General features: G+C 42.4%; 2 protein-coding genes across 2 annotated transcripts in view; one reads left to right on the top strand and one right to left on the bottom strand.

Annotated features, from left to right (window-relative positions):
• The window catches only part of LOC109871829 (procollagen galactosyltransferase 2-like), a 7,113-nt gene extending 3,210 nt beyond the window's left edge, over positions 1-3,903 (top strand). The window contains exons 4-11 of the mRNA XM_020462844.2: positions 116-320; positions 582-701; positions 1,086-1,159; positions 1,351-1,457; positions 2,038-2,170; positions 2,758-2,885; positions 3,048-3,254; positions 3,555-3,903. Coding sequence (XP_020318433.1) covers positions 116-320; positions 582-701; positions 1,086-1,159; positions 1,351-1,457; positions 2,038-2,170; positions 2,758-2,885; positions 3,048-3,254; positions 3,555-3,840 — 1,260 coding nt within the window. The 3' untranslated portion in view covers positions 3,841-3,903. The remainder of the gene's footprint in view (positions 1-115; positions 321-581; positions 702-1,085; positions 1,160-1,350; positions 1,458-2,037; positions 2,171-2,757; positions 2,886-3,047; positions 3,255-3,554) is intronic.
• A 1,787-nt stretch (positions 3,904-5,690) lies between these two features.
• zgc:153115 (C2H2-type zinc finger protein) lies at positions 5,691-13,055 on the bottom strand. The gene is made up of 2 exons (XM_020463185.2): positions 12,151-13,055; positions 5,691-8,980 (listed from the first exon to the last, which is right to left on the bottom strand). The coding sequence occupies exons 1-2, from the start codon at positions 12,644-12,646 to the stop codon at positions 8,727-8,729; spliced, it is 750 nt and encodes a 249-aa protein (XP_020318774.1). The 5' UTR covers positions 12,647-13,055; the 3' UTR covers positions 5,691-8,726.
• Between the last annotated feature and the right edge of the window lie 535 nt (positions 13,056-13,590).

The raw sequence follows: 13,590 nt of genomic DNA on the forward strand, positions 1-13,590 counted from the left end.
TCATTAAAATGCATTTATGTCAAGGGACCACAGAAAATGTAACGATGGGCCGGATTGTCCCTGGGGATTCTATTTAAGTTTCTCTGATCCACTGTGTCTCTTCCTGCCCTCTTAGGGTTACTACAAGCGCACCCCTGAGTACATCCCCATCAGAAACTGGAAACGCCAGGGCTGCTTCGCTGTTCCCATGGTGCACTCTACCTTCATGGTGGACCTGAGGCGGAGCGCCACCCGGGCGCTGGCCTTCCACCCTCCACACCACGATTACACCTTCCCCCTGGATGACATCATGGTCTTCGCCTTCTCCGCGCGGCGGGCAGGTCAGTCATAGAGTCATAATGAATTGTGTTCAAATGCTCAGTTTCCTTACTGTGTATTGAATGTGTGTCATATCTTAGTTCAAATAGTCATTGTTTTCTTTCAAATACTTTAGTTGCGCTTGATTGAGCTTGTCTGGCGCAGTGGAACCAGTGGAATAGCCGGGCTATGTGGCCCTCCAGGCAGGCTCAAACAAACACTCAATTATTATTTATATGTATTATGTTTTATGTGTCTAATGTTAAACCTGTGACTCCATACAGATGTGCAGATGTACATATGTAATAGAGAGCATTATGGGTATCTGCCACTGCCTCTGAAGCAAGAGCAAAGTCTGGAGGAGGAGGTGGAGAGCTTTAGCCACACTATGACCGAGGCTCTGAGTGAGTACTCTGATGCACACACACACACACCCACACACACACACACTCACTCACACACACCCACACACACACTCACGCCCACGCCCACCCACACATACATGCCCACACACACACACACACACACGTATCTCCCCTCTCCTACAGACCAGTCTCTGTGATGCCGTTTGACTTTCACTTTCACAGCCGTGTCAGAATTCTCACTCTTCTGTTATCTCTTCTGCTTCTCCGTCTCTCCCCGTCTCTTCAGAGAATCCCTAAACTGGTCATTAATGAGAGACTGACGAATTCCCTTACAAATCATAGATGGCAAATGTCTTAACACAGTGTGATCTGCTTTTATCTTTAATCTGGTAATAAGAGTCTAATACAGGTATTTCTCTTCAGTCGATTACCTCATGAAGCCGTCCAAATACATGCACCATACAGCTAAACCTCTGGAAAAGATGGGATTTGATGAGGTACTGAGAATGTACTTACAGTACATTACATCTACACTATTGTATATCTACACTATGGTATATCTTTAGTCATCCACTGTCATTGTTTGAAAGAAATCACAGAAACGTCTATTTCATACAAATCATGAGAAAGGTGATAATGGATGGAACAGTTGGATTTTAGTGACCTGTTCTCTCCGCCTTCATTCTAGATCTTTCTGATTAATCTGAAGCGTCGCATTGACCGGCGGGATCGAATGCTGAGCACCCTTGCCGTTCTGGGCATTGATATCACACTGACAGAGGCGGTGGATGGCAAGTACGACACAACAATCCAAAAGCACTTTACATAAAGCGTCTGCACCTGTTATTTCAGACGGAAATAACATACATTTCCTGCTATCCATACTGAATCCTCACTCCTCTCTACTATGGTTCCACTCGGCTCCTGAGTGGCGCAGCGGTCTAAGCCACTGCATCTCAGTGCTAAAGGCGTCACTACAGACACTGGTTAGATTCCAGGCTGTATCACAACCGGCCGTGATTGGGTGTACCATAGGGCGGCTCACAATTGGCCCAGCGTTGTCCGGGTTTGGCCCGGCGTAGGCTGTCATTGTAAATAAGAATTTGTTTTTAACTGACTTGCCTAATTAAATAAAGGTTAAACAAAACATGTAATAAAGTGAGCGTGGATTGATGGATTCCTCAAACATGAAACTTTGATCTATTATCAGTATCTTCATTTTCCTTTGATCTTTTGTTCTACCGTTCTGAATTGAATCAGAAAAAGAACAGGTGCCAACACAGCACAGGTGCAAACTTGTAGTAAATCTAGACCTACGCACCTGGGCTGGGTTTGAACATGTAATTATGTTTTATTCATCTTTTATTTTCTTCAGAGCCCTGAACTCGTCCCAGCTGCAAGCGATGGGCATAGACATGTTGCCTGGGTACAAAGACCCGTATTCGGGGCGTGTGCTGACGCGAGGGGAGATCGGCTGCTTCCTCAGTCACTACAATATCTGGAAACAGGTACACATCTAGTCTATACATGGAACAGGTACACAAACGTTGCATAAAAATTAGAATAAATATTTATAGCTGCCACTTTTATTGATAACGGTACACCCCTTTCCTGCAGTCAAATGACCAGATCGCCCTCTAGTGGCCTTATGGGTGGAATGTTCATAGTTAATAAACTTTCATTTCATTTTTTGGCCCGAAAAATCTGTGTTTTTATGTCAAACGGTTTTGTTGCATTTAAGTCTTCTGTGATGTATATAAAGTGTAATATTGGGATACAATCTCAAAACTGAATACATTTCAACTCTACATCTGACATGGTACATGTGTCTTCTTTTTTGTTGATGCCCATAACCATGTGTGTGAGTTGTATACTTTAGTTTCAAAGTAGATTTGTTTAAGACCACCAAGAATCGCTCTGTGTGACCCTGATTTAGCCCACTGCAGTAAAAGGATAATGATCTGTAACAGTGCTCAAACTACTTTAGATGTAAAGATATAAGATAGAAAGCAATGTCACTTGTTTTAATGTATCAAGTATTTGGAGATTCAAACCCTGGCTCAGTGGCTGTCCTGTGGTGCATGTCTCCCCCTAGGTGGTGGAACAGGGACTGCAGCGTGTGCTGGTGCTGGAGGATGATGTGAGGTTTGAGCCACGTTTCCGCAGCAGACTGGTGACCATCATGGAGAACGTGGACCGAGTGGGACTGGACTGGGATCTGATGTGAGGGCTGATTGGCTGCATACACACTCTAACATAGACAGGCAGACAGACAGACAAGATTCCAACGTGTGTCTGATCTTAGGATGCAGCATAATAGTGTAAAATGGCTTCTTTTTCGAGGAATGCTTTATAAATTGACGTTTCTCTCCCTCTCTCTCTCAGCTATGTGGGGCGTAAGCGGCTGCAGGTGAAGCAGCCGGAGCGCTGGGTGGAGGGGGTCAGTAACCTGGTACACCCTGACTATTCCTACTGGACCCTGGGTTACGCCCTTTCCTTGCAGGGGGCCAAGAGGCTCCTGGGAGCCCGGGCCCTGGGCAAGATGCTACCTGTGGATGAGTACCTGCCTGTCATGTTCAACAAGCACCCACGGTGAGTTCCAGTGGTCGGACAGGCTTTTGTCTTTTAACTGCAGTCTCCACATTCTCACTCTATCTCTCTCCCGCAAGCACCTTATTTACCAAGCACATGCTTGTTGAGTGACATTTGTCCCTGCAAACCCAGTGTTCGCTGATTTTAAGAGACCAGGTAGAGATTAAAACGGTGCAATCAATATGGCGGTGGTTCCAGGCAGATTTTCCGATCGGCCTTTTGGAGCTAGGAGAAGAGTTTGTTTTCATACCGGGCATGTGTTGTTGTTTTTTTATTCTCCTCAACTCTCCTCGCCCTCAGGGAGGAGTACATGGCCCAGTTTGAGCAGAGGGACCTGCTGGCGTTCTCTGTGGAGCCGCTGCTCCTCTTCCCCACCCACTATACTGGCGAGCCGGGCTACTTCAGCGACACAGAGACCTCCACCATCTGGGACGATGAGGCCACATCCACCGACTGGGACCGGCAGAACACCCAGCGAAGCAGCAAGCAGGACGGCCAGGGACGGCCTATGCCCCCAGGCATCGCCAAGGAAGGAGGAGGCGCGCCCTCACCCTCCTCTGCCAGCAATCAAAGAGATGAACTCTGATGAGTTGAGGTCACATAAAGACACACGTTACTCCTATGATTAATAAATTAAATCTTACATTGCCATATTGGCTGGCAACATTCTTATCTCTTGCTTGCTACGGCTAACTTACAGTCACATCAAACAGTGCAGCCAGAATAACAACAGTAGCTGCATTTGCATTTGTTTAAGCTGTTTTCTAGTGAACTTTATTTGGATACATGCATAACAATGAGCTAACGTGGTGCGATTTCGCCTGGCATATCATTTTTTTATTCAACCTTTATTTAACTAGGTAAGTTAGTGAAGAACAAATTCTTATTTACAATGATGGCATTGACATTGTGCGTTCACAATGACATTTTACTCTCTCTTCGGGACACTGTTGATCAGAGGAGCTAGCCAACGACACACAGAATACAATCACTTCAAACTGAAGCTGGAAATACTGCAAACTAGCTGCATCTCGTTTCCTTTTTTCAATTGGCATTGCTTTGTATATATCCACCAAAAATTATGTCAGCTGATTCATGATTTCAACTGGTTTAGAAACGCTGCCTGCCTATCTGTCTTGCCCTGACCCCTACACATTCATTACTATGGAACAGCTGGAGATCTCATTTTAATATTGACACAATGTTGCAAATGTCGGAAAGACAGACAGCAAGGTTTATACAAACCTCCGCTGTTGAAAACTAAATGTTAGTCTAAAAGAAATGTGATTTAATGTCTAGATGCTTTTTATAGTGGAGATCAGGTTTATCACTTGGAGACAGTGGATTGTGCAGTCAGATGGAACAGAGTAAATGGGCATTTTAACGTCATAGATTTAGCCGGTGGTAATTTGTGGAATAGACACCGACTGGAATGGGGTTTTAACCCATCAGCATTCTGGATTAGACCCATCCGTTATATAATCAGGATTATAAACTGGGTGGTTCGAGCCCTGAATGCTAATTGGCTGACAGCCGTGGTATATCAGACCGTATACCACGGATATGACAAAACATTTATTTTTACTGCTCTAATTATGTTGGTAACCAGTTTATAATAGCAATAAGGCACCTTGGGGGTTTGTGGTATATGGCCATTATACCATGGCTAAGGGCTGTCTCCAGGCTAGACGTCGTGTCGTTCATAAGAACAGCCCTTAGCCATGGTATATTGGCCATATACCACACCCCCTCATGCCTTATTGCTTAATTAAAGAATGGTGCCTTTTAGCTGTCTGCAAACATTCCAGCTGATTGTATTAGTTTATAGGGATAATTCACTCAAATGACATATTGGATTCCTTACCATGTGAGCAGTCTACGGACAAGGTATGACAGCAATCCATGCTTTGGTTTAGTTTAGCTGGTCACTGTTTCCAAATGCAAACTTTTTTTTGCCTCTGTGGCACAAATCCAGCGCAAGTCAATGGTTCTGATATTAGCATTTTTCTATCTTAATGTCCAAGTCATCCTAAAGTATCTAAAAAGCTCAATGAAGTTACTAAATAGATCATTTGGACACGAGACGCGAAAATGTACTTACACAGGTACCGTCGACTTGCATTGGATTTGTGCCAGAGTGTAAAAATATTGCAGTTGTCAAGTAAACAAACCAAATCATGAATCAAGGATTGTGGTCATACCTTGTCCATAGACTGCTTACAGGGTAAGGAAACCAACATGTCATTTTGTATTTTGGGTGAACTATTCTTTGCAAGGGATTGATCAAATTGTCCTTAATTTGAAAGCCATCTACGGACAACCTTCTCTTCAACATAACAATATTCACAATAAAGTGGATATGTCAAGTATAAATCAACATTTATATACAGATACAAGTTAGTCATCTGTTAACAAGAAAATAACACACACAAAACATTTAACTTAAGGTTTTTATTTATTATGAAAAAGTACTGGCAGTCTGTGTCAAGCAAACAATGGAACCAAATTATTAGTATATGTTCCATATCACAAAATATTAAGCTATGGGAAAAAATGAATTAAACCACGCAAATTATAAATCGTAATAAATTAATCCTTAAAATAATAGCAACAATACATGATTACACTTGGGTGTTGCACAGGAAATATGGAAGAAATGTTTAAAAGACACCTGAGAGTATAAATATCAAAGAACAAGTTGGAGCATTTTTTCAATTAGTTCCACAGGTCCTCTTATCTACGTAACCAAAGCTCAAATAAGAGGTTTCTTAAAAGAGTTATCGATGTAAAAATTTGGCTTAACAAAATTCTAAAAATATTGGTTCTTATACAAACAATGCAGCTGTGTAGATTTGTTTAATTAGTGTACAGTGGGAAAGAATTAGCATAGTATGCTCTATAAGGTGTTCAGCGCAATTAATTACATTGTTTGAGATATGGTTATGCCCCCTCCCCCCCAGACAGATTTAGTGGTTTGTAAAATGTAAATTGAGTTATTGGTGACTTTATCTGAAGGGAACCTACATAAGCAATTTATAACCCATACAGTACACATTTAAGCAGTTAATGAATATTGCATAAACGTTTGTTAACTGCAAAAATAGTGACAAAACTGAAATATCAACTTGTTAACATAACCATTTATGCAATGTTGATGTACTACTTATGAATGTGTTATGAATGGGTTATTAAGTCCTTATGTAGGTACCACCGAAATGAAGCGGTACAAAATGTACCGCAGTAGGTCCAGACTAAACTGATCTAAGTAGCATTGTGCAACATGAAGGGTAGTGATACATACTGAACACGCGTGAGATGCAAAAATTGATGATCAGCACTATTGAAACACCACAGGTACGTAATATACTATAGAAAAAGTGTTAAGCACAGTCAAAACTCTGTACACGGAGCATACATCAAGAATATAGACAAGACAACTAAAGAGATGTTTGTTTCCCTGGCAGAGTGTAGTTTTCACTTGAAGAACACAGGAAGTTCAAACCTAAGGCTTGATTGTGTTTAGAAGCGTTTCATGATTAAAAGGTGAGTTTCTTAATGGATTCCCTTTTTGTCCAACTGCTTTCCAAGGGAAGACAAGTATTACACAAACATTGCGAGGTAAATTGTTACCCTTTGTGTGAAATAATCATAAATTTGGCGCGAGGCAGACTTGCTGTCAGAAAATTTAACAAATACATTTGGAAAATGATGACATCCATGAAGACATTTTCAATTCATTTGAAAACATAGCAAACACTTTCACTACGTCATATTGTGGCTTGGTTTGAAGTAGTCCATTTTTGTTCGATAACTGCCAGCAGTTACCAAGAGCTGTAAACAGATAAGAACTTGTGAAAATTTGTACAAATGGCAAAAGTGTTGCAACATAAAAGTTGAAAACAGGTACATCCCATTACAATGGAACTAACAGTGACCAAATGATGCAGCAAGAATGATCAATTAAAGTCAGTTGGTTAGTAAAAGACAGAGAAGGAAAATATTGGAGGGACTGTATGACGAGAGAGGTGCCTTAGTCACGCAATTTAATCTTTCTGTGGAAGAAATTACAATTATAACAAGGCTCTGAGAGCCTAGTGTCTGAGAAAAGCCACATACATAGAACCAAGTCATTATGCTCAGCAAAGAAACAGTTAAAAAACAAACACATAATAACCCCAATCTATCCTTTATCGCACTTTCCTAAAGCACTTGGACAAATGTGTCTGACTAACCTAACCATTGGTTATAATAAGATCACGTGTATCTTTATCAAATTCCACAGTGTTCAATTGTAGAAGCATATTAACACAGTGAAAACCTATCACACAAATTAGCCAAGTAGCATTAAAAGCAACCTCTGGTTAAAAGTGGTATATTGCATATGTGTATTTGTAATGTGCCGACGAGTCGGCGTAAACCTGTAGAAATGATTCAAACTGTAAACATGGTGCAAAAATAAGTATGAAATAGTTTAAGGCTTTCTGAATTTCCTGAAGTGTTGTTCACTGAGATAAAGTAATCATGTCCATTTAGATGGACAGACAAGTGGAAACGGTCTCTTCTCTTTCTCTAACAAAATGTCATTAGAGACACACGCTTACTCACAGGCAGCGCTATCCTATCCAAGTGTGTAGTCTGTCACCCCTAATATAAGGACTACAATTCATCACAAGTATTACTTCCTCTAATATTTGTTCACGATATTCTCTACAATAGAAGGTTAAAGGTTATATACATTTGCATCCGTAACGGACGTAATATTACGTGTATCAATTCGTCAAGGTTTCATGGATAGTAAAAAGAAAAGTTGATCTAGAATGAATAAGTGATGGTGTGTAACCAGCTAGTCTTCAGCGGTTTAAACCATTCATCATCATTACTGAAAGTTAAGTTGACCAGCATTTTAAATTATAATACAGTATATACGATATTACAAAAACATTTTTTTTTTTATAACTAAGCCAACTAATTTCCAACGACAAAAATGCATGGAATGTGCAACCTCTTGAAACTGAGGACAGGTCATCAGCAAAGCGGCTACACTTTTAGTTGACCTCAGCCTCTCTACGCCTCTAGTTAAATATCACAAAATGGCGCTAGCAAGAAAGGAAACAGCCACAGTAAAAAAGCATGGAGCACCATCTCTCTAAAATAAGCCGAGAAAGGAAGGAAAACATTTGGCTGATGCGTGTGCTGAGACTGAGGAGTGAAGACATTGAGAATTCCCTGCATGTGTGAGTGTTTTTCAGTTAAAGGTTTTGAGTATTAGTTGAGCGTTGAGACTGGTGTCGTCTTCATCCGTCGGGGTGGGTGGTGAACGTGCCCCCACCTAGATACTGTTGTGTGGGGAGTTGTGACAGACAGGCCTGGCTAGTGGATCTGATTGGTTAGGACCTTTGGTTAGGACCACTCCCTGTTACCCTTGCTGACCCCAGCCCTAGACGTGGGAGTGAACCCACTGACCCCTGCACTCTACTGGCCCATGGCGGGGCTGGACGCCCCCTGTCCCCCAGGGGACGAGGCCTTGCGGCCCAGCATGGACGGCTGGAAGTCGGGGTGGCGGCGGGCGTGCTTGATCAAATGGTCGCTGCGCATGAAGCGCTTGTCGCACAGCGGGCACAGGAAGCGCTTCTCGCCTGTGTGTGTGCGCGTGTGGCGAGCCAGCTCGTCCGAACGGGCAAATTTTTTCTGGCAGTCGGGCCAGATACAGGGAAAGGGTCGTTCACCTGATGAAGGGAGACAGAAAGAGAGACATTCAAATGAACATACTGAGTGTGACACAAATGTCAGACTGGCAAATATTGCCCTGCTCGTTCCAGTCACTAACACTAGATATGCAGCGGTCAGTAGTAAGCTAGACCCTTGACAGACCCTTGTATACCCACCAAGTGTATACTATTATCAGCATCCATTTTCTTTATAACGCAAAAAGGTTATCCACCCCACTGCTCTATTTAATGCACCAAATCAACCTACGTTATAAAGAAAAACCTACTCTGGTCATGGTTCATATTGAAGAGAGACATTTTGAAAAGTGAATGCAAAACGTAGACAGGCAATAGATATTGACACTCATAGGGCAGACTAACACCAACATACAGTGGGTGGCCATCTTAGAAAGGCACCCTCAACACATCCCATAGAGATAGAGCACTCTAGTGCCCAAAAGCCTATTTTAGCATGGGCAGTGCATATTTGAGGACTTTCGCCATTTTGAAGTATCAAATCTAATTTTATTTGTCACATGCGCCGAATACAACAGTTGTAGACCTTACCGTGAAATGCTTACTTACAGGCCCTTAACCAACAATGCAGTTAAGAAAATAAGAGTTAAAGAAATATTTACTAAAGCTAAAGTAAAAAAGTAACAATAAAATAACAATAACAAGGCTATATACAGGGTGTACCGGTACCGAGTCAATGTGTGGGGGTACAGGTTAGTAATGAGGCTATATACAGGGTGTACCGGTACCGAGTCAATGTGTGGGGGTACAGGTTAATAATGAGGCTATATACAGGGTGTACCGGTACCGAGTCAATGTGCGTGGGTACAGGTTAGTTGAGGTAATATGTTCATGTAGGTAGAGGTAAAGTGACTATGCATAGATAATAAACAGAGAGTAGCAGCATTGTAATACAAATAGTCCGGGTAGCCATTTGATTAATTGTTCAGCAGTCGTATGGCTTGAGGGTAGAAGCTGTTAATGAGCCTTTTGGAAACTAAAGTTTTTAATAAATAACACAATAAAATAACGGCGCTATATACAGGGGGTACCGGTACCGAATCAATGAACGGGGGTACAAGTAGTCAAATGGGTGGGACTTAATATGGGTGAAGGAAGAATCACATAACATAGAATCAATTCCATCCAGGTTACCAGGAGATCGGCCAGTGAATTATACTTGTGAGGAAACATTCCATAACTGTAGGTGGCAATAAATCAACAACCTTGGCCTTGTATCTGTTCAAACAACACACTCTAGGTGGCAGTGTGCACACTTTCAGTTTGTTTGCCAACTCGGAAGTAGTAGATGAAGAAAATTGACTACTTCAAAATGGAGATGGCCTCAATAGTATATGCCATTTAGCAGACACTTTAACTTATGGGTGGTCCCAGGAATCGAACCCACTACCCTGGCGTTACAAGCGCTATGCACTACTGAGCTACAAAGGATCAATAGAGATCCCAAGACGGTTTTCATGGGAATATTCTAAAATCAGCATAAAACATTTTCCCACCAGAGATGCATTACCAACAAACTGATTTATTGCGAATAAAAGTAGGTGCGTTGATGAGGCAGTGCACATAAAAATAACGTGTGGTTAAATTCCCATGCTCAAAATTCAAAATAAATGGGTTTCCATCGCATTTTCAGTTCTACTGATGGATTTGTCACAAAAACTGTTGCGTTATATAGCGAATGTGCCCACTCTGGTCTTGACACGTGTGCTCTAGCCAACAGCTCACATATACAGTGAGGGAAGGCTACTTAGATGATGATATGGATAAGAGGCAAAAAAAAAATTTGTCACACGGTAGCCTAGCATCGGTCATCATGTCACTAGATTAAGACCCTCTATATTTATTGGAAAAGAGCATCAAACTCATCACCTTGCACTTTCACCAGCCTGTGAAGTTCATCATAATTTATTCAATCTGTAGCCGAATAAACTGCATGCTTTCCCGAGTCGTAGTGGGACAACCACACAACATATCGCATGACTACAAGTTTACGTCGATGTGATGGTCATTATTTCAATTTTTGCGAATAAATGACTTTCCACCGTTGAGGACAACCTTTATGTTGACTAGACTGTAATGCATTAAGGTATCCACAATGTGCAGCCTCCTACGCCTATTTTGTGGCCCTAATACAATAGAGTAGCATTGCTAATAGGAGTCAACCCAGGACAGACGAAAGGGTGCCAGGAGCTATATTCAAGACCGTAAAGCGGATCTTCGTTTTGCAACACTCCACTCTCCCACTCACTGGTCATGGCTAGAAGGGATACCAATTTTAGCTCGCAATATATATATATATATATATGTAGAACTCGACACTGTGTAAAAACGCAAACTCTCGTCGTAGTGAACGGGACTATGACGTTTTTGACGAAACCCTTCTAGCCATGAGCCACTCACCCCCGTTTTGTGGGCGTTCCCTAACGATTTGTTCTATTCAGCACGCTTTCCTGTTCTAATCCATCACTGACCCTGAACACCCCCCCCCCCACCCACCCCGCACTGTGCGGACACCTGGGCAGTGGACACCTGATGCATGTATACAAAGTAACAGGGCTAAACATACCATACCATTTGAAAACTATGGCAGCAATGGCTGATTTCGAGAAAGATGTTTTCGAAAAAGACATGACTGTTACACGATGGCCACATTGATGCGAGGTGGGATTAAAAGATTTGGCTGTTTTGAGTTGAAAGAATCACCGAACCTGCGCAAATGCCCCGAATGTTATATTTAATCTCGAACTCACTTCGTATGCAAATCAACCCAGTTGTAGCATGTTCATCACTAGCCTATTTTTCGTCCAGCCCCATTCTTTTGTTCGATTACTTCTTTGTTATGAGCCCTCTGAGTTTTCCCCCTTTTGTTCTGGGAGTATTGTAACGTTACTAACTCGCGGGTAAACGACTCGTCTCGCCCACCCAATCGACAGTGTATGTATCCCTGTGAAGAAAAACACTTTTCTTCAGGCAGAAATATGATAATTGTAGATAGGAGTGACACACAAAGGGGGGAGTGCTTAGTTAGTATGGACAAACTTGAAGTTCTGAATCAAATTGCATAATAAAATGATATTTGTGGAGACTATAGCTAATTCCCTATTTTTTTTATTATAATTTAAGCTATATAACAGCCAGCTATATAATTGTACCTGTATGGGTTCTGATATGGGCTTTCAGATGAGATGATTTTCCATAAACTCGGTCACAGCCGTCGTAAATGCACTGATGTCGCTTTACTGGGGACCGAGGCGTCCCTCCTCCCCACTGCTGTTGAGTAGCATTGTACTGTCCAGGAATTGGAGTAGCAGAGGGGGTCATGGTTGGGGTAGTTGAGTCAGACAACGTGGTGTAGCCGCTCTCCCCACATGAGGAGTTGCTGCTCTCCGAGTAGGCCGACATGGACCGGAACTTGCCGTGGAGGTCCGTGAGGATCCCGGCCACCGTCATCATGTTGGCCCCTTCGAGTCTCAGCGTCTCGCGCACCTCCCTGTCCTCGTTCGACCCTTCGGGCTCCCCAGGATGAACGGCCTGGGGAGGGGGCTGGGCGGCGGGGACAACCGGGGTGGGTCGGTGTAGGACGGGACCGCTAGAGATCGACATCAGACATTCGGCGGCTAAGTAATCTGAATACGCAACCATCGACATTCTTGTTTTATGTCGTTGACTTTAGCAAGTCCTTTGTAAAGTGTTGTTTTGTTTTCGAAGGGGACGAGCCAGAGATTTCGACTTCGTTATGTCAGACGAACTCGTTGAACCGACTTTTCCAGCTATCCTTATACCGTCACAAAGTCTTGTCGATATGTGTGCTCGAAATTATATAAAACAAAAGCAAAAAACTATACTGCCAAAACGTGCCCGTGCCTCCAGCCCCACATGCATGCTTTACATCATCCGAGGGCTCATTGTGTCTGCCTCTGAAAAGCCGGTCAACCCTACGCCCACCGATACAGAGCAACACGCACAATCTGACGTTGCGGACTGACGTGAAGAGCGGGCGTGTTGGATGTGTATCTCAGTGGGTGGAAGCGACCGATACAGCAGCGTGGAAAGGTGGTGCTCTGTGCTTGAGTTGAGGGTGTAGCCCTACTGTAAATGGTTTATCACATTTTATGACTTCCTCTTACACCCTATTTCTCCTTTGTCAACAACATATATACGAAGGACTAAAAATACATGTGCTATTTCAGCAATAATTACATTTTTAGTTATTTTTATTCCATTACCATAGTACATAATTATTTATATGCTGTATATTAGATTTATGGATTATTTTACTCTTTTGAAAGTCGTTATTCTATTTTAAGGTCTAGTACCTAAGAGCAGAGGCTAGACAAAGACACTAGATGTCTCTCTTGTCCCTCTTCTTCTTTAGCTTCTGCTGACTTCCATATATAGCATCACATAAACAGTCACACCCCATTTTCTCTGGCTGGCTGTTTTTGAAGCCATCTGTCGCACCATAATTACTCACTTGGAAGCTTAACCAAATCTGACCCCAACAATAAACTGGTGGATATCATCGTGCAGTAATAGAGACGCAATAGAGCCTATAGGCTATACGATTAATGAAAATTACCCTTATGTACACT

Source organism: Oncorhynchus kisutch, linkage group LG27 (assembly GCF_002021735.2).
Source record: "Oncorhynchus kisutch isolate 150728-3 linkage group LG27, Okis_V2, whole genome shotgun sequence".
Classification (NCBI taxonomy): domain Eukaryota; kingdom Metazoa; phylum Chordata; class Actinopteri; order Salmoniformes; family Salmonidae; genus Oncorhynchus; species Oncorhynchus kisutch.